We start from the raw sequence: 21,626 nt of genomic DNA on the forward strand, positions 1-21,626 counted from the left end.
TTCCTTGAATCCTCTTTATTGTTTACACTGCCTAGTAAATTTGGCTAATAAAATGTGTCTCTTATTACCTGATCACCAGAAATCATTGCAGGTTCCTATCTTCTTAATCTTTGTTATTACATCTGAAAATCCACATAAAATTCTCATGCTTGTACAAGTTTCTGAAGTTTTGTTTACATTTTTTTTTTGCTTAATGAGTTTAGCTATCATATTTGTCTCCATATATTTATTTTTATTTGAGCTTTAATTTCAACAGCAGGTATGTGACACAGTTGTGCCTTCAAAACTATTTCGTACAGAAGTTTCTATTATTTTTATATTCCTCTTTCCTTTGAGAGACATTCAACCCTCACCTGTTAGTAGACATAATACCTTGCCTGACTTACTCCCCTGCAGTTCCCCAGCCTATACTAATTTTTGCTTTATTTTTAGATTACAATTCCACCCAGGTAATTTTACATCAGATTAGTTTTTTTTAAACTTTGTGTCGCCAGCTGTAGCAGCAAAACCTCCTTTAGTCTGTTTACAGCTGAGGACTTGGAAAATCCTCAAGTACCTGTTCAGGTCTAATGGTTACTCTGATCCATCCCTCGGTGTATTCCCTTATGTAGTTTTGTCTTACAAGCCCCTTTACTGACAGAATCACAAAATGCTCTGAAGCTGAAACTGGTCCCCTGCACTTTCATCTAAGTCCTACTTCTACGAGTCTCAAAATGATTATTTTATGGCCTTTATATGTTCTTGTTTTTCTCAAAATATTGAACTTTCTCCCTACTGCTGATAAACAGAAATGCCTCTTCCTTTCTTATCTGATGAGTGATTTTTTTCAGACTCTTCTTGATTCCCACATGGGAAATATATTGGGATTGTGTTTTGTTTTACAGATATTGGTGCCTTTTTGGACTTGCACAGATATTAATTTGAGGAGTCCTTTCATAGATATATTATTCTCTATTTATTCTCATCCCTTTCTTTCTGCCCTCTTGTCTTTTTTAGCTCCAAAATGTGCTGTTTTATGTCCTTTGCTCTGTACAGTCTGTTTCCTAATGAGGGTGCCACAATTTTTTCCCTGCAAATTCTTTGTTCTGCTCTGACTCATGACCTTCCAATGTGTCCCTCCTGGGGGATTAGTGTTTCAAACTGGTGCATGTGGTATTTGTTCAGTAAACTCTGGTTTTGTTGGGTGCCTTGTGGAGCAGCAGGTCCAACTCTTTAGGAACTGGAAGCTGGTTGTGCAGGTTGTTGTTTATGGCTTTGCCATCCTGAATATTTATAGGGGAAGGACTATGTTGATGGAGATAAGCTGCCTGTAGGAGTTGACGCAGGTTATGCACTGTTGGAGTGAATAGGAGCCCTGTGTGGAGTGTGAGCCCTATATTAAATGCACACTTCTTTTTTTTTCTTTCTTTTTTTTTTTTTTTAATTTTTTTTTTGTAAATTTATGCTGGTGAAACTGCAGGAATGAGAAGATTAATTTACTCTACGGAAATTAGAATTTTAGGACTTTGATGTTTAAATCCTCTTTTCCTTGTCTGGTTTATGAAACTGAAAAGGAATAGGTTAGAATACATTAGTAATGAGAAAACTTGACGAGGACTGTAGGAGGGAGAGAAATAATGATCAGCAGTGCTGTGAAAAAAGCTTTGTTGAGCTGCTCCTGGTGCAGCAACAGGAGCATCCAGCCTAGGTCTTAGCTGACCTGCATCAGCTAGAAACCAGATTCTCAGGTGGAACCTCTCCCCCACAAGGATCTCTCTCATCCCAAACTAGTTATTTATCACTGGGATGGCTGTACTGGATTGAAACGATGAGAAATACACCTCTGAAGTGTGAAATGTATTCAGAGAAGTCTGTATCAGATTTATATTGCTGGGATGCCAAGTTATTGATCTGTAAGCTCACCAAATGCTGAGCAGATTTATGAGATACAACTCACATAATGGAAAAATAAATATGTAACAGCTGGCTTCTTCAGGGGAAACCCTGTAGAAGCAGGAGAGGAAATGATTTTATTCAGATTGTTGTAATGCTTGACAGTGGTGTTTAAATGTGCTTTTCCAAAATTTGAGTTTCAATCCATTAAGAAAAAAACCATTTTCCCTAATGTCTTACAGAGGTGTAATACTTTCAGTTCTTTCATATCTTAAAACTAATTAAACTAAAATGAAATGAGTAATGTTTAAAAAGACTTTGACAGTGAAAAAAGTGAGCCTTTTAAGAGGTGTCTTATAAATAATAGGCCCTTTTTTTTGTCAATAAGCTATTTGTTATGACCCTGAATAGTTATCACTTTAGAAATGCTTGAATTTGTTTAGCTGGCTGTGGTATGCAGCAAATAATATGTTGCCCAGTTAGTTCATGTGAGATTCTAGGTTTTAGTCCAGGCTTTTATCTTTGAAAGGTAACATTTTAATTGCATCTGTGTTTTTATAATTATTTCCTGCCACTGGAACTGGATTAATTCCCTTCCAGACAGTGATGGTTTGTTCTGTGTAATTTTGTCCTGCTGCTGTTCTGAGGCCGGGGAGCTGCATTGTGTTCAGACAATAACCGGGAGCGAGATGAAAAATTGAAAGGATTTGTGTGCACGAGGCTGCGCCACAAACTGGGACACCGGGGAGGGAGAAGGAAGCCAGAGGTGTCTGGAGCAGGTGACACTGGAGATAAATGAAATTTGTGTGCCAAGGCCAGCCTGGCTGCTCCCAGGATCTGTGTCACCAGCTTAGCTTTTGGCCACCTGTGCCGCATCCCGGTGTCCCACGCACATCCAAAAAGGTGCTCTTGTTATGCCAGTCGCAGAAGATGTTTCTCCTTCCTGTGGAATGAATGCTGAACACAGCAGTGGGCAAAGCTCCCTCTCTTAAAAGGCTTTCACGAAGTTTTCATGGATTTTCTTCCCTGTTTCATAGGTTTTTTTCCCTGTTTTCCTTGTTTCTTCTCTCACCCTCTCTGGTGGTCTGCTCCAGCGATTTTCAGCCTTTTCTGGATAACAGCCAAAAAGCTCAAATATCCTGCAGAATCCTTTTTTGCTTCCCATCATTGCCTTTGCACATCCCAGCATCCCTGTTGCCTCTGCTGTTTTTCCTGGACACTCTTAATGAATTGTCACCTCTGATCTGCTCAGTCATGTGGCTGCTGGTGGGGAGCCCCGTGCTCACTCTGAATTTTTGCCAGATATGTAGAGTCTGTTAATCTCCACAAGTTCTGCTGTAGCAAAACAATTCAGTATCCCAGCTGAGATCACAGTCCTGTTGAGCAGCAGAGGGAGGACACAGGGATACTTTTTGTCTGTGTCACTTTAATAAAATTGTGAGGATTTTTATTGTTCTGAAACACATTAAGCCATTGTTGCTCTTGGCAATCCACTATTAACCCTCTTTCATGCTGTGATTAGCCTTCTATTCATACGTTGTTCCTTGTCTGTTAAATGGATTTTAATTGAAGATAGGCCTCCAACTTTGTGCTTAGTGGCTTCAAAACGAATTGATTTTTCCTCAAAGCATAAAGGAACCCTTTCCATCAGACATGGGGTGCATTAGGCCCATAATGGAGGGGTGCAAAGGACTGGGGTTGGTGCCATTTCCAAGCTGGTCAGGTTGCATTCACCACGTCTCCCTTGTGCAGTGTTTTGTTTTTGCTATAAAAATGTCTTTCAGGTTAGAGAAATTGCTTGCAAATGTTGTGCTGGGTTTCCTCCTATTGTGTTTTACACATGAAGGTGTTTTTATAACATAACTCGCTCTTTTATGGTTTTGTCAAGTAATTTCCCTTTGTATTGGTCCAAGTGTCTTTGGTTTATAAGTCCCAGCAAAGGCAGTAAGAGCTTCCACAAGGACATGCCATCCCTTTCTCATACCTGCCTTGTATCCTGGCAATCTTCAATTTGGGTTAGTTTTGCCATCGGGTAAACATTTGGATTTATTGCCTTGACAATTGAGTATTACCTAAAATATGTTAGAGGCAGACCTGATAATATTTGTCTGTATTCCAGATACATTAGTGATATTTAGAATAGTCTCATTTTGGTTTTAGTATGAAAAATGCTTGGGTTTTCATTGTAGAAGGGAAATGTAGTTAAAAGTCCAGGAAAAAAAGTGTTATTTACCTCCTGAGGAGTTGAAAAACCATATTTGACAGGATCCCCTGCAAAGAAAATGCCATCCTATGCATTTCTGCCTCTGTTTGGTCAGCATTGCTTTTAACATAGCGTGGGTATGTGTGCCTGCAAGTATCTGTCCAAATGACTCTATTCAAAGATAATTTATTTATTGGCTTAAAATTGCATTATGGAAATAATCATATCAGAGCTGATTTCCTCTTCCACTCTTCCTCCAAATCATTACCTCAGTAAAAATATATAGGGAATCAAGACACTTTAGAACCCAATTTATTATCTCCTGCTGGTAGCAATAACTTGAAAATAACAGCAAATAGTAAAATTCAAACTTGAGGCAAGACACTGGTGCTGGGAACAGCTGCAGTTGCATTTATAAAGGATAGATTCAATATAACAGCTATAGAAATGTGTAATGTTTCAGAGGCTCCCAGATTAGTACTTGATTGCTTTTTCAAGTTTATTCTGTAGATTGGGGACAACACAGGATTTTAAAAGGTACGAACAAGCGTCATAAATAAGCTGCTACTTGAATCAGAGATGTTTCCTCCCCCTCTCACTCTTTGCTTTCTTGGCTTCTACCTTTCACCTTCCTCCAAAAACGTGGCTAAGGTTGTTCCAAGGAAAATAATTACACAAAAATCACTTTTTTTGTATGAATGCAGGAAAATGCCGCTACAGAGTCAATTATTGAATGAAATCAGAAGGCTGGCCCATTCCTAAAGACATTCCTGGCAGCTCTGTTCATTTATCATATGCGTAATGTCAGGTTTTTTCCATGAGCAGGACATTCCCAGCCAGGCTACCTGTGCCATTTGGAGGCTGCAGTGTGTGAGAATTTTGGCATTTAAAAGGTTCACAGAAAAATTCCCCCTTATCATTCCTCTATAATAAAAAAAGATAAATTTGTTAGAGTGTATATAAGAATGACAGTAGAAAATCACAAGCTTTGAAGTAAACCATATGGAAATCAGAGTTTTTAATCAAATGGCTGAAGAATGAATGAAATTCTGTTTTAAAGAGGACCTTGCTAGTTCATCCTGTCACTCTGGGTGGAAACTGTGTCTCTCTATACCTGCCAGGTGTTGGAAAAGGATGGTATTGTGTATGCATTTATCATTACAGCTTGGATTTTTTGTTCTGGTCTTCTTCCTGAAGACTGACTGGAGGATTACAGTCAGTGTAGAGTGAGGAGCATAAGCTGGCACAGACTTGGAATGTATTTGGATATTTTATCAGAATGGTACTTTCTGATTGACTTTTTATAGAATGCAGAGAATTACGTGAGGAAGTGAGCAAGCAAGCAGCCTTATTCCAGTGCCAAGTGGGAAGTAGGTACTGGGTAAAGAACTCCCAGTGCTAGCATTAAATACGGTGTCAACCCATGGGACAAAGAGAAGCAGGAGGATGGTTGGCAGGGAGAGGAAGGCAGGATTTTCCAGCAGAATGGGAAGAAGTCATCCGTGAATGTGGGATGGGTGATATCCCCTTTGACTTTTTGTAATCAATTTTTCTTGATTTTTTAATCCAAAATCAATTTAAAATCGTGTTGGGCACACTGGTTGGTTTTCAGGGAAGGAGAACCATCCAGCTGTATCTAGACTTCCACATTTAAATAGCTAAATTCAGTATAGAAACAACCTAATAATCAGTGAGGAGGGAAGAGACATTCCTGGCAATGACACCTTGAGTTAGAGCAAAGCAGGACTGGACTTTATTCCTTGGGTTTGACCATTTGTGCTCAGTTTTATTTCCTTTCATTTTTCCAAGTGAACTTTCAGAAAATTTATACAGTTTTGCAAAGCTTGATGCTGAGAGGCAGGTGAAGCCATGCATGAGACTTCTTGGTAAAATAAATACTCTTATCCTTAAAACTCTAATATTTATCTCATTCTGTCTGTCACTTAACTTGCAAGGTTTCTAGAAAAGGTCTCTTTATGTGAGCATTCAGATGAATTGGATTTGTGCCACCTCATTCTAATCTTTAAATGAACATGTCAAAGGCCTTACAGGGTCTCAGAAAACATTCATAAAATGGTCTTTTTTACCAATGTATTATCTTTCAGCTTAGAATTAAATCACACTGTTGTTTAATCCTATTATTCTGATGAGTTGGAACAATAAGCACTGGTATTGGTCTGAATATCACTTCAGACTTACAGGTCTAAACTCAGCTTCAGGATGTGCAAATCAGAATTTGAGGTTTTGAACGTTAAATTCTTGTGTCTAAAAAAAAAAAACAGGTGTTTTTTCTTCAAATGATTAATTTTAAAGAAAATGGTGCAATATCAGAAAGAGGAAAGATTACTCATATATTGGGCATGTTTTTACGAATTCTTTTAAAATCAATTCCATGCATGGAGGCAAAGAAAAACAGACATGAAAAATAAAAATGAGGATAAAACAAACTCAGTAGCTATAAAAATTAATGAAGTCTTGGTAATGCCATGGCAGAGTAAACTCAAACAAGCCTTTGCCTTTTGAAAGACTGCTTTGATATTGATTTATCTAAAGAGACAGCCAAATTCAGCCCATAATGTAATTGAAATGCAATATCATATAATGACTCAGAGGACAGATTTAAGAGTCTTTCTTTCCCTTTCTTTTCCTTCCTGTCTCTGCCCCAAATAAAAAGGTGAAATAAGTTAATTGGATCTAGAAATCTCTCATGATAAATGAAAATACAAAGAGAGTCAACTTTCCAAATCCATTGTCAGTATCAACTAAACTGGAGATTGGCAGGGTTTGGGACTCGCTTGTTTCTGGAATAAAGAGGGTTGGAGATCCATGGGTGCAGGCAGCTCAGGTAAAAGTCTCTCCTCCAGGAGAGGCAGGAAAGATGCTTCATGCTTGTTTCTGTGTAGAAGAATCCAAGAGCTCTGCTCAGTTTTATTGGAAGTAGATGAAGAAAATTCCAAGGTCTGGACACTGCATCCATAATCCAGAGATGGCAGTGCCTTGCAGAGCATGGGAATGGGGAGATTGGGTGAAATGCTTGGATTTTACTCACCTGCCTCTGCCTGGCTCCCAGTTGCAGTGGGAACTTTTTGAATTCCCCTCCTAGCTATCTTAGGTATCTTTCTCTTCAGCCCTATCTAAGGAGGCCTCCTTGGCCATAAATGCGGGGATTAGATCCCTGTTTGTTACTCCAGCACTGCTGAAAATCAGCACTCAATCTGGTTTTAAAGTGCCAGATTACCACTAAGCATAGTCTCAACTGACTTGCTGAATATGTGTGGTTTAGATAAAACTCTTAAGTGCCTTTCTGAACACAGGATTAACTTTTTGCCCTGGGAGATAAAACCTGAAAAATCACTGGATTTTGGTGCATTCTGGAAAACTAAGGCCAGCAGAACAGAGTTCCAGCTTTGATTTTCTTTTTTCCTTTTTTCTTTTTTCCCCTTAGTTGGACAGAGTTCCAGCCTTGATTTTCTTTTTTCTTTTTTCCCCTTAGTTGCCAGACCAGTGGATGGGAAGCTTTGCCAGGGTCCTGCCCCTGCCACCTCCCAGCTGTGTCACCTGCCGTGCCTGGCCGAGTGCGCGGTGTCCTCGTGGTCACCGTGGGGTCCCTGCCTGCCCGAGAGCTGCCAGCACCGCCACGGAGGGAGAGGTGAGCAGGGAGTGCAATATTGCAGAAAGGCTGCAAAAGCAGAGGTGTCACATTGGACACTGGGAGCCTAATGTGTTTTTTAAAAAAATTAACACAGGACTAAGCTCTTGGATGTGTGTAGTGGAATCTGACCTTTAAAAGCTTTTTGCCATAATTGATGTGAGAAGGACAAGTAAGATTTTTCAAGCTGATTCAGGGTGCTTTTATCCTGCACTGAACTTGTGCAGGATGATCTCTTGGGCCAGCAGTTGCCAGGCTGCCCCTCTCTGATCCCCCTGGAAGTCCTGCTGCATGCCTGCGTTCCAGGGCAGTGAATCAGGATGGAGGTGCACCCCATGGCCCTGAAATCTGAACTCAGGTGGACCCAAGAGGTTGTTCTCTTTGTTGTGGGTTCGGTTTAAATTCCTGGAAGAAGGATGCTTAAATGTAATTCAGACTCCCCTGGATTTTAATTGACTGCTGTACATGTTTTTTGCTGTGACAAGTTGAGATTCCTCACAGAGCCTTTGCTAAGGCTCTACCTAAGTTGCAAAGATGGTTCTTGGAGTGCATGTCAGGGAATGGATATTATTGTGTAGAAATCATACTTTTCTGAAAACTGCTTGAGTATGTGAAATTATTTCAACTGGTCAAAAATGTTCAAACAAAAATAGAAATAATAAAAAATAATATTTGAAAAAGCATTTAATGTTTAAATTGTTTTGAATAATTTCTTTTTGCTCATTTTAGAACTGTGGAAGTTTGAACTGTTTTATTCTCTGGGATGTTTTATTTTCAATTTTTTTTTCTGTTTCATGACCAAAGCATTTCCATGTGGCCTCTACTAATGTTGTTTATTTGCCTCTGCTCCAAGACTGTCAGAGGAAAAACCCCCGTGTATTTTTTTCTGTTCTGTGTCATTTACATAACAGAACTTGCTGAAAGATACTTGTGTGTTAGTTCTGCATTGTATATAGCAACATGACTTTTGGTTTTATTCAGAAGGAGGTAGATTATGTAATCAATTCTATGATTATTTCTGTAACCTTTTTCTTCCACTTTACATTAGAATCTTCCAGTTTAATAGGATGTCATTTCAAAGAGGTCTGATATGTATTATGTATCAGGAAACCTTATGCCTTCATAAAACAGAATACTAATTTCTTAGTAAACTGTTCTGCTGTATCTCAAAACAAATCCTTTTGTTAGTGGATTCCCAGGCAGAATGTAGATGTCGTTTATATCTTCAGTTCCTTAACTGTTCCTCTCTTTTTATCTTAATGCTGTTATAACATTAATATATGCATTGCAGGTAAACTTCTATATCCTGACGTATGTGTATTTCTAATGCTGATGAAAGGAAAAAAGAAATGTGAAGAATGTGGGTTGCTGGAATTCTTTGCACACTGTTAGATTTTGCATGCCTGGGCAGCTACAGTGCTGTCCCAGTCAATCCAGTTTGTAAATATTGTTCACTTGTTTGTCTTTAAATCCCCCAGCTCCAGATGCCCCATATAGTCCTATCGCTACTTAATTATTGCATCAATTTTTTTTTTTTTCTGTTGTCCAGTTAATCCAGCTCTGTTTTTTTCCAGGCTTTAGGATGAGGCAGAGGCAGGTGGTGGTGGATCCCGTGGGCACCCTGGCCGGCTGTCCTCATTTGGTGGAGTCCATTCCTTGTGAGGACGCGCGGTGCCACGAGTGGGTGGTGTCAGAGGGAGCCTGTGTGACCGACCGAGGGAGGTGTGGGCCTGGGCACCGTGTCCTGGAGGCTGTCTGCAAGAGCAGGAAAGGTGAGCTGGGCTCTGCTCTTAAAAGCCCTGTGGTTTTTTGTGCCTCCTAAAGTGACATTTTGTTGCGGAGCAATTAATGCTTATGTGCAATGGCTGCTTACTGAATTTTTTATGAAACTTTCAGATTTTTGAGTTGACTGTTTTGCTCCTTAAAGCCTGGGGCTGGTAGAACCCACGATTTTGCCTGGAGCCTTCTGTTCCTTTTTATCCAAAAGGGGATGGCTCACCAGTGCAGGTTCTGTTTTGTCATTTCTGGCCTTATTACCACAAAAGTGGGATATTTGTACTAAATCAGGGCTCTCACTGAGGTCAGCAGCGCTATGGGCATTCAGAATATCAATCCAGCTCCCAGAACTACTTCTATCCTCTGGTTTTAGCCTGTGGTCTGAATAATTCTCTCATTGGGATAACACTGTTACAGTCACGAGCAGGGATGCTCGGTTGTGCTGCCAAAATTAATACAGGACTAAGATGTAAATGAAATGGTTGTACTGAGTAATCCTTCCCTTGGCAGCAGTTTGAGACCTGCAGAGTGTTCAGTGTACAGGTTGCTAATAATGAATAAGTACATTTTTATGTGACGTTTACAAACAGCCAGCAAGTGTTATTTCTTGTGTATGGTTTGAACCTAAGCCAAAAGTTTCATTTCTTGATAAGGTCACTGTTGTCAGATCTTTAGATTCAATTACATGGAGCACAATTTTGCAGTCCTTAGTCACAGCAAGACTGTGCTATTATCTCAAAAGTGGCAAAACTGTGCAACTTTAGAGCCTGATATTGTATCTGAAATGGAGAATTCCTCTTTTACATGGTGGTGAGACCAATCACAGGAAACAATTTCAGGGCGGTAACAAGAGGTTAATTGGTAAGTGGTTAATATAGTGGATTGTTCATGAGGCTCTGGAACCTGGCAGAAAGAAATAATGGCTGCTTTGTCTGAAGAGCATGGATTCTCTTGAAATGTATTTAAATCTGTGTGGTTTTCTTGTCAGTTTGTGAGAATGGGGGGAATAAAAGCAATCTTCAACTGTTACAAAATGACACAGCTAGAATGTTGAGGAGAGCAAAGAGCTCACTCTGAATTTTGCCTGAGTGGTCTCTGCTGATGTGTGGTGATTAGTGTAGGTCCAGGCCAGCAGGATGTGTGCAGATGGAGGCTGGCATTGCTGAGGAGCACCACGTACTTCACACTCTTGAAGCTGTGCCAGCATCCATCTCTGTGCCCCAACTTGTGCTGGGGACAGAAAGTGTGTTCCATGGCAGATGCTCACTGATCTCTGATCAAACTGTTCTCTGTGGCTCTGATACTTTAGAAGCTGGGCCTTTGAAGTGTCTCTCTTTCACTCAGTTGTCATTAACAAGGTAATGGAAGTCTCACAATACAATTTTCATTTCAGTTATTCTCTGCATGTTCTAATTACAAAAAAAATGTGGTGGGACAGTCTTCCCAGCCCGCCAGCCTGAGGCAAGCATTGTTCCTGGATGTGATCAGTGTCCACTTAAAACTGAGAAGGTTTCACCAGGAAATATCCAGGTTACCAGGCAGGTTAGAATCACTGCTTAATACTACTCTGGAGACTTTCTGAAGTCTTGATTGAGCATGAGAGGTCAGGAAGAGTCCTTACAGTTAAGTTGGAAAAAGAGTCAAATTGTTTCTTCTCTCACAATTCACTAATGTAGTTGCTTTGTTTATAATCTTGTTTATATCCTTATGTAATGTTCTTTTACCTAGATTTCCTTTCCAAAAAGTAGTCTGCTTTTTTTTTTGGATAGAAGCTGGAGTAAGTGTCAGCTTTGCTTAATGTGTTTTACCTGGGGTAGCTGGTTAGTTGGCAGTAGCAGGTCAGAAGGGAGTTATGTTAAACTGAGATGTGTCATTTACAGGTGAAACAGCATAAGGCCTTTGTCCATGCTTAGCATTGTACACTTACTAAGTATTCTGTGCAAGCAATGGCCCTGCTGAAAGCTGTATTGTGTGCTGCTATTTTCATTTACTTAAGCGTCTTTTGTAGAATTCAGCTCTAAAATCCAGTGATTTATCCAGTCATTCTGTCATCCATGCTTGGCATTATTGCTCAGTATGCCTGAAGGGATGAAAAAACCATTTTTTTGGACCCTGTTAAATGCCAAATCCAGTATATCATCATCTTAACAGTTCATTTGGGCCTGGAGTGTGTTGATTAGGGTACTTTGGGTTGTCTCTGCATCCCTGCCAGAAAGATGCCTTCATTTTCATGTAAATGCCAAACTTTGTGATGTGGTGCTCTCCTTGTGTTGCTGCAGTGTGCTCGCTTCTCTTCACGAGCAGCTTCTGTGTTGTTGGTGTCAGCTGTGCTGCAGAAGAGTTTGCCATCAGGCTTCTTGTCCTTCCCTCCCTTCTGCATCCTCAGTGTCTGAACCCGTGTCCTTTGCCACCTGTGCTTGGCTGTGTAACACTGGGCCCTCCATAGCTCAGACACAGGAGGCCTTTTCCATGTGGTCATTTATTGCCAAAAGGAGCTTTTGGTCACCACATTTTCCTTCTCCCATGTACTGTCCACGGTGCCAGCCCATGCCATGAGAGAGGTGAGCGGGGTGCATGGGCTAAGAACCTCTTTCACCATCTGAAGCCTCACCTTTGAATCCCTTGTAGTGTCCTTTCTTTCCATGGTAAAGAGCCATCATTTCTGGTGAGATTGTTACACTGGCCCAGGTAACAAACTGCTGCTGGCCTGAGCTGGAGCTTGGGCACTTGGGAGCAAGTCACAGCTGGGTCAAGCTCTGATTTGTGGGGCTTCTCTGAAGGCTTCTCTGTCACAACAACATCTCTGTGCAAGGGCTTGCATGAAGTTCAGTGATGTAACACTTGTGCTCAGCCTAGAGGGACAGAAATGGCTTTTTGCTTCTTAAATAGGTTAATTTGTAATAGTGAGGTTGTTCCACAGAGCACATACTATGGACAGCAGGGTTTTATGTAGTAGCTGGAGTCTGTAATTTGTGATTTGCAGTACTTTAGCACAGATGAGGAGTAATGAGAAGACAATAGTAATCTCATTACTTTGTCATTATTAGGTGTCTGCTCCCACCTAGGAGTGTCTCTAATCTCTGTTAATAAGTTACTGAACATGTGCAAGATACTCTTAGTGTCTGGTCCATATCCCTTGAGTGCTTCTCTTCTATATCAACAAAAGGCAGTAGTGTAATAAGTCAAATTAAATTAAATACTGTGTAGAAACACAATGTCAAGTAATGCATGAAATAAAGAAAGAGTTCTTTTGTATGCTTCTTCTAAATAAATTTTTTAGGATGGTGTTTTTTATTTAGCTGGTGAAGGTCAATGGATATATTTGGGAAAGTCTGTGAAGCCAAAAGAACAGTATAGGAAAATTGATGATTGTACTAAAAATTGGATTGTGCGTGTCATTGACTACATTGATCTATAATTCAGATAAAAGAATTTATTTGAAAGCTCTTTTTTTATATTTGCAGACACCTCAGGAATTATTTGTGATTTTTCTCAGAGTGGTTATTTTTGGTTGTTCAACAAGGAATTGAATAATTACCAGTTAGTAATGTGTTCTTGGGCAGATAGCTGCAAGTGTCTGACATTTTATTTGGGCAGCCTTGATTAGCACTGACAAACATTACTGTGCATTGACCAGATTAAAGGAGCTCCATGAAAACTTTCCAGTTCACAAAACATGAACCTGGTGAAAACTTTTTAGCTTTCAAATGTAGTTGAGCAGTAGCCAAAGGGTATTGTGTTTCATTTTTTGAAGAGAGTGACCAAAATAATCTTTTGCTTCTTTTGTCTTTGTAAGTGGTACAAGCACTTTCAGTGTGGTGAGTCAGGGGACGTTCAGACAGCAGGGCTTGACTCAGGATCAGCTCATAGAACTTCAGTCCAGACAGGAGTACTTGTCCTTCAGAGGTAATTTCACAGTTGTTTGATTTAGGTGCTACAAAATATATAAACATGTTGGGTTCAGTCTGATGGATTTGGATTTGGTCACCCATTTTATTGTCGTTTTCCCATATCTGTTTTAGGCTGCATTGATAATAGAAAATGAGATTGAAACAAAGCAAATGTCGAACCAGACCTTGTTTTTAGAAATTAGCTTGTGCAGAACAGTCATTATGGTAAGGAGTACAACCTGAGAACGCAAACGTAAAAACAACTATGACAATAAACTCATGAAATAACAAGTATGACTCATAAAAGTAACAATTCATTTTCCAAGCATTTAATAAATATTTCTGATGGTGCCATAAGCGAACTCTTGCCTATTAGCAGTGCTCTTGAGTAGGTTGTAAAATGTTATTAATCAGAATCCTACCCACAAGTCATCAGTCTATTTTGCTGGAATTCCCATGTCATCATTTATTAATTTGCCTTTGCTTGTTCAGATTCCTACCAGAACTATTAGTAGCAGAGAGGATTTCTCTGAGACAGTGAACAGCATGATATCTAAGTAATCAAGTATATGAAATAAGTCATACCCAAAGACTTATTTGTTTTAATCAGAAAATTATTAGGTCAACAACAGGGATTAATGCGAAGGTCATGTGATTTTGCTGTATTCAGGCTCTTCTATTCTACTCCTGGTTAACAAATCTAAGCCAGACAGATTAAAAGCTGCTGAGTATTTGCCTCCCTGTACTTTCAGCTTGGGTGTCAGTATTTCTTTGGTTTGTGGGAGTTAGAATTCATAGAGAATGGTTTGAAGTGGGAGGGACTGTAAAGATCATCTCATTCCAATCCCCTCTGCTGTGGGCAGGGATGCCAAGAGTTTGCTTGGGCAAACAATCCAAACTTGTTATAAATGGTGTCTTCATTTTAAGGACAGTATTTATAACAGTGCTGAATAATCCCTCTGTTCCTTGTACACACTTCAGGCAGTGTCAGGGAGATGCAGGTGCTGAGCCAGAGGAGCAGAGTCCAGATGGGCCCAGGATGCTGCTGGCTCTCCCCTGTAGCACCTGAAGGACTGGTCCTGGGACCTGTCACAAACCCTCCATCCTCAGCACTCCTGCCTCACCTGGAGCTCTGAGGCACCCTGGGGGTGTCTGTGCATCCTCCCCAGGCTCAGCTGATAAATGAATAGCACCTGGCAGCTCTCAGGACTCACAGCTGAGGGGGGTGAACCTCCCTGCTATGGACCATCTGCCAAAGGGGCAGCTCAGGAATAAAACACTGCAGCCGGAGGGGTTCTGGTAGTGCTGCTGAGAGGAACTTCAGCACAGCACTTCTGCTTTATTTTCCTGTGTCATCTCTTTGGTTCTAGGCAGTTGGAATCTAGAACGTGGTGCTTGCCAAGAAGATAAGAGGATTTTTGTTTTTCAGTGTTAATAAGTTCACTGAAAAAGTATGTCTGGGTTGAAATACATCTGTTTCTGAGTTTCTGTTCCATCTGGCAGTTTTATTTGTAAAACAGGGGAATAGTATTTCAGAGACAAAGCATTTTTAGATTAAATGATTAATGTTTTGGTTTTTCTTTTTGGCAAATGAACTAGTCTTAAACAAATCAAGAATTCAAAATATTTTTAAAAGAGGCTGTTAGCAAAAGCAAAATATTCCTTTCAGATTAAAAAAACATTTTGCCTTACATTGAAATTATTTTTTTCCTAAATCCTTCCCCAGTCTCCCTTCAATTCTGCTTTAAATGAGTTTTTTCTTCCTTTTCCCCTTTTTTTTTTCCCCCCTCTTTTTTCTTTTTTTGGTTCAGTGCCCAAACAGAAATCCATTATTCACACAACTCAATTGCCAGAGCAGACACTGAAATCCTGTTGGAATTGAAGCGAGGAGTAAAGGGAAGTAAGGTAATCAAAGCAGTGTTAGTTTAAGATCCAGTATTACATTCTGCCAGGGGTTGACAGTGAATCTCTGCACTTGGAGGAGCTGAAGACTCTTTGGGGGTAGAATATCAACAGTGCTGTGCTCAGCTGTCTGTCTGTGCTTCCAGGCCAGTGCCAGTGTGTCCTGTGCTCCCCAAGAGTGTCTGTGATCTGCTCTGCTCTGTGCAGAGCATCCCAAGGGGCAGGAGCATCCCCACCAGCTGAGCCTGAATCCTGCAGGAGGAGGGGGCTGCAGGGGCACAGGGCAGCTGCTTTTCTTCCTGCTTCAGGGCATGAGAGAAGCAGCCACCTGACCAGTCCTGTTTTAATAGAAGTCACAGAATCACTTCGGTAGGAAAAGACCTCTTAGAGTCCAATCTCAGCAAAGCCAAGCTCTTCCCTGGGTAGAGTCCATTTTCATTTTGCAGTGGATTGATAATATAAAGTTAATTTGCAGATTCTGTTTGTGCTTCTCAGAGAAAAGATATACCCTGTTCAGCTTATTGAAAATAAGTTTGAAATAAGTTCTTTTCTCTTAGTTCCTGAGTGTGTCTCACCATACCCTGTCACTGGAACTGCTGATCCCAAACCAGTGTGTTTTCCTGACTTTTAGAAATGCAGATTGTAAAAGACAACATGCAGAGGTTGCTAGCAATTAGGTAAGATCCATATTTCTCATTTAGCAGCCATGGAGGAGGAAGGATATTGCAGTGTAGTAGCAGGGCTGAGTATTATGAGCGTTTGAGGAATCCTGAAGCATGATGTGTGAGTAGTTCAGTAGATTTGGGACCTGTGTTTCTTGTAGTCATAAAGGTTGATGTTCTCTTTGAGCAGGCTGGTTGTTAACGAGCCAGGTGGAGTGGATTTAGTTGCTTCCATCAAGCCTTATCTTCCAGCAGCTGGTACCATGCCAAATATTTGATGTCTCCTGCTGGAAGCATTCAAAAACTCAAAATGCAGATTGTGCCCTGCTCTAGGACTGGTGCATAAACAATGTGAGGACAGACACTGCCATGTTCAGGAGAATTTACTGTCTTTGAATCCTCTGCTGAAATTGATGTCTGCAAAAGAAGCAGATCAGCTTCAGGTTAATTTTAAGGTAAGCTGCTGGAAAGTTAGAGCTTTCTCTGCTTAGTCACACTTTAACAGTTTTACTTTATTCAAGATTATAGCAAGCATGTGGCCCACCAGCCAAGGAAAACAAGAATGGAAAAGTCTATAAATGATTCTTGTAGTAGCTATGTGTGTGTAAATAACTGTCTTGCAGTCAGGAATATTTCTCTAAAGTACAGGCTGAGTTATCTAATGCTGGACAGGTGGAAGGTTTTGGGCTGAAATTGTGAGGTTAAACTCAAGCATACTCTGATTTATTTTCTTTATCTTTGGATGCAAATATGTTGCATGATTTCCAGCTAAGCTGTGGCTGTGCTTTTTCAAATGCTGGTGGTGTGTCTTGTGTCAGTCACCCAGAAGGCAGCTACAGTTGTATCCAGTGGTAATTTTAGCTCCTCATATTTGGCTGATGGAGATGTAGTGGGGTTTATCAGGAATAAAGCCAGCTTTCATCCTTCCTGTGCTGTCACTATAGGTATTACAGCCACCTGTGAACTTATTTTTTTTTTGTTGCCAGCTAAGTGTGAGCTTGTGGTCCGTGCAGAATGCCCTCAAATGAATTGCTATGCAAAACCATGATTCTTTTCAGTATCTAGTGCTCCTTTTTGATACCCTCTGTCTCCAAGTAATGTTTTACAAGACTTAAGAGCATTGCTAAAATGGTGAGGGCAAAGGCTGCTTCTTCCCTATGGCTGTTTCTGCAGAGAGGAGCTGGATTTTCAAATACCCATCTCCCACTTTGTGCAGTGAGAGGGAGCAGCATGTCCTGATGTTTTTTAAAAATTAACCTGAGCTTCAAACACTTGTAGGTTAGGAACAAAGGGTCGAGGTAGCCCTTTCAGAAATGAAGGCTATAACATTAAGAAAAATATAAACATCAGTTAATATGGCAAGATCTGTATTGCCCTTTCTTTTTTAAATGTTAAGGAATAAGTTTGACCTACGTTGATCTGAGCTTGTGGTAAAGGTTACCTAAAGAGCAGGGGGGTGTGTGTGACCTGTAGGTCTGTTACTTTGGTGCAAGTGCTTTGAAGAAACTTCATGGAAGGATTAGCATTTATATACCAGGCTAGTGCATATATATATATATGTAGTTTAAAACTTTTTTTTAATAAGCTGCTTTTAATGTCTCGGGAGCCTTTATTGAGTTTGATGCTTTCTAACCTTTTGATTATGAGGATGAAATAAGGTTCTTCTATTGTATTTTATAATTGCTGAAGTATTTACAGCTAATTTTTTAAGGAAAAGAAATTGTATAATAGTTTTATTTGTTTTTGTCCCTGTTGTAGAAAAATACCCCAAGTTGTTTCAGTACAAAACTATTAAAATACCTGTAAGTACCAACAGGAATTCCTGTTTTCTCAGTGAAATGAAGCATAAAATACCTGCTTGGCTGTTTTCTTTAAACTAAGCAGAACTTCACATACAGGTGTAGTTCATATTCCTTTCGGAGAGAACTCTTAGGGAACTCTGATTCAGAAAAAGATGAGAGCAAAATAAGATTGTTGTAGAACGGTGTTAAAAATGTAGGTTGATGACAAGTTCTAAAATTAACTTAGTGGGTGAAAGAGGAAGGAGGTTGGAAGGATCTGTTTGAAAAGTATTACTAATGACAAAATTCTACATCTGTCACCCAAATGTGGCTGAAGGTACCAGGAGGAGCAGGTAGAAGATGTGACAGTGAGAATTCATCTCATCCATAAGGGTTCTGTTTTCTTGGATTAAGTGGGTTCCAAAGGGAATTAAGGATTTCCTGTTTTTTTTGCTGAAGGATTTCTCATATCTAGGTGTGATAGATAGCAGACCATACTCCTTGACCATGATTTGAGACTTTAAAACTCACAGCTCCTTGGGGAATATGAGTAATGGGGATACTTTATGTCAGCTTTTTATCCTCGTCATCCCCAGTGGAGTCTCCAGGGCATTTGGCTTACATTAATAAAATGCTTCAAAATTTTCTGGTGTTCAGCTAATGGATAAACTGTACAATGGCAAATTCTGATTTTCTTAGGTAGCCAGGCTGAATCAAACCAGAAAATAGTATTTGGCACATATTATATTTTTTTCAGAGAGAAAATTGCCCAATTCACATTTCCAAATTATTTTAGCCAAGACTTTTTTTTCCTAAGAGAAATAGTCAGGACAGTATAAAAGGCTTAAATTAAACAGGAGGTCATTAGGGTGAAGAAAATACTGGCTGTATTTTATTGCATTCTGTGTATGAGGTTTAGTGGGATGGAGTGCAAATCCCATGATATGACTCATGGAAGGAAAAAATGTTTCAAAATAAGGCAGTTAAGGTCTGTATGAAGTAGAAATAAACTAAACCTGATTCTGCAGACAGGAGATTGATAGTGAATATCTGCAAGAATCGGGGTGTGGGCTGCCCTGCAGCTCAGTCTGCAGGAGGGATTGGGGTGAGGGAGTGAGGGATGTGGAGGAGCCAGGGTAGGAGGAAGGGTTGGAGCAGCCAGGAGGTCTCAGTGCTCCTGTTCCTCGGGTAGGAGCTGCACCCTGGGTCTGGCTCTGTGCCCTGCTCTGGGTGTCAGCACCAACCTTCTCCCGAGGCTTAAATAAGGGAACAATTCCAGTAACTTCAATAGACAGCTTCTCACATTGATCTCTGACCACAGCCCTTCAGTGGAGGGAAAAAAGCAGGGATTTTTTGTGTAATTTAATCCTTCCCTGCTGGGTGGCCCTACAGAAAGCTTTTTTTGTAGCTGAAACTCCTTCGGTGCTGGACAGGAGTGATTGCGAGAGCCACCTTTGTACAGTAGTTCTGAAGGCTGTTGAGTGGAAATGAAAGATAAGTCTTGTACTTTCTTTGAGTTTCTTTTTATCAAACTGTTTATGAAGTGGAGCTGATTTAAAAACAATTTAGTCACTTGTTTTGAGGTTAATGAATGCTGGAGGGGAAGGCTCCTGCCACAAAATAAGAAGTTTTGACAAACTTTTAATTAAGAATTTGGAACATGGAAATTTTGGGGTAGTTCTGCACTACTGAGATTGGCTCTGGGGCATATTGGTTGGTCAGGTTTTTGAAGTAAATCTTCCTCTTAATTCTAATTAAGTATTGTAATGCCAGCACTCTTCATTAGGCAGCAGTTTGAGATTAGTTAGGTGGTAATAATGGAAAGAGAAAAACACGTGATGAAGTAGTAGAGAAGTTGGAGAGCAGGGAAAACAGCTGTAAGATGTGGCTCCTAAATTCTCTTCAGCATTCCCTTGTTGGCAGATTTCCCACTGAATTCAGTGAGTTCTGTGGGACAGGATTCAGTCCTCACACACGTCCTGCCTCGTGTGGAAACACAAGTCAGAGCACCTTGATCACACGACCTCAGCTCTGAAGTTGTGACAAGAAGTGATGCTAAGAACAGCTGTGAAGAGGGAAAACTCCTAATTCCCCCCAAAACTTTGAAGCCAAGCTATTATTTTAAGTGTAGATTACATTATTGAATTGTTTATCTGTGGATTGAATCTCATTTTTAATAAATGAGAGCTGTTGTGAAGTGCTGAAGTGAATGTGAATTAGTGAGTTGAGAAAGATTAGCTTTGTGAGGAGATTGAGAACAATTTAAAATTCCATTGTATGGTGTTTTTCTTTCTGCTGCATGAAGTACGGCTGTAATTGCCTCAAATTAGGTACTGCCTTTGTCTAGGAGAGTTAAACAAGTAACAGGATAAGATATTTCATGGTCCTCTTCTAAATAAACAGCTTGTTCAGTTTGTATCTTTAGGCAGCTTGCAAATGTCAGAGCCAAGTTTGTGGAGAGAACATATATATATATGTATATATATATATATATATATATATATATGAGGTGGAGTTTCCTTAGAAACGGAATCATCCTGGGTTGTTGGGATGCATTTTACAATTTGAGGCTGGTCTTCCCCTACCGTATAATTTTAGAGTCACCTTTTGTCATGGTTCTTAAAATAAATGCTTTATTAAAAAATTCCTATGAAGATATGGACTGTAAGCACAAATTTGCCCAGCTCCTTTCTGACAGCTGAGGTTTATATTTTGTCATCAGTTGCTTGATGGCGTTGTTACCAATTAACCCTCACATTGACCTCGTAATTATGAAGACCAGAAAGAGAAAAAACTGATAGAAATGAGCCAACCTTGGGCTGGGGCAGTAGCACACAGTAGCAGTAGCACAACACTGCTTTTTCCTTTCATATTACTGAGAAGGAAAAAATAATCCCATGAAGTTCTTGGGTTGGTCTTGTGGCCAGTGCTGTCCATGGGGGTTCAGGCACTTCATCTGGAGTGAGATGGTTGTAAAGTGACTTTTCTGAAAGGAGGGAGAATCCTTCTCTGCCATTAGCAAGTGAGCAGGGAATGGGTCTGGGTGAGCCCAGGGTACTTTGCTGAAGGGACCAAGTCAGTTCCAGATGGTGTGAGGTTCACCTGGCCCCTTTCACATCTCCTCTGGTGCTGTACCTGGGTCTGTTGTTTCCATTCAAACCTAATCAGTGTTGGGCAGTTCTGTAGAAAAGGCTTCATAGCTGCTGGAAGCAGGGAGGAGGTGGACCTTGGCTGCCCATAGTATATTGTAAAAGCCAAGATCCTGTAAGTTCAAATTCCACTTTTTGTTGCCACAGGCAGAATTCCCATCACTCCCCTGGCCTGGTTTCAGCAGATTTCCCAAGTTTAATACCAAGTCAGCAGTGTTTGTTGAACACTTGCTGCTGTGTCAAAGGGGACTAGAGCCAAGAGGGTGTTTTGTTCTGTTTCATGGTGTTTGCAAATAAATATGAGTGGTTTGGTAACTCCCTTGGAAACTCTGAGACTCTAAGTTGGGCAGAGTGCTCCCTGGGCATGCAGAGATCTAAGGATTGCACTTTCTTGCCTATCAATAAGTATCTTAAGGCCTTAACTTTTAATTCTATATATGACTAAAGTCCCAGGGAAATAATTCCACTACTGCTGTTCATTTATATCATTGGAGTCTGAATTAATTCAGCCTAGGCTAGGTTTTCTAATACATTATTTATTTAGGTCTTCAAAATGTCTGTGGTGCTGCATGTGGTTGACAGAGCATGTTCTTGTTTGTTAATATTATATGGCATCCCATTTTCCCAAGACGCTTCAATAAATGCATGTCTTTGAATAAAGCTGGGATTTTAACAGGCATTTTTTTCCCTTGTGTTGTAACTGTAGCATGCCAGATTCTTAGCTCTGATTTCTCTTCCCTCC

At 40.3% G+C, this 21,626-nt stretch overlaps 1 protein-coding gene across 1 annotated transcript in view; it reads left to right on the forward strand.

The window, feature by feature from the left end:
• The window catches only part of THSD7B (thrombospondin type 1 domain containing 7B), a 243,286-nt gene that overhangs the window by 70,924 nt on the left and 150,736 nt on the right, over positions 1-21,626 (forward strand). Inside the window, exons 6-7 of the mRNA XM_041407405.1 lie at positions 7,569-7,724; positions 9,299-9,496. Coding sequence (XP_041263339.1) covers positions 7,569-7,724; positions 9,299-9,496 — 354 coding nt within the window. The remainder of the gene's footprint in view (positions 1-7,568; positions 7,725-9,298; positions 9,497-21,626) is intronic.

This window comes from Onychostruthus taczanowskii, unplaced genomic scaffold, assembly GCF_017590055.1.
Source record: "Onychostruthus taczanowskii isolate IOZ18803 unplaced genomic scaffold, ASM1759005v1 scaffold10, whole genome shotgun sequence".
Lineage (NCBI taxonomy): Eukaryota > Metazoa > Chordata > Aves > Passeriformes > Passeridae > Onychostruthus > Onychostruthus taczanowskii.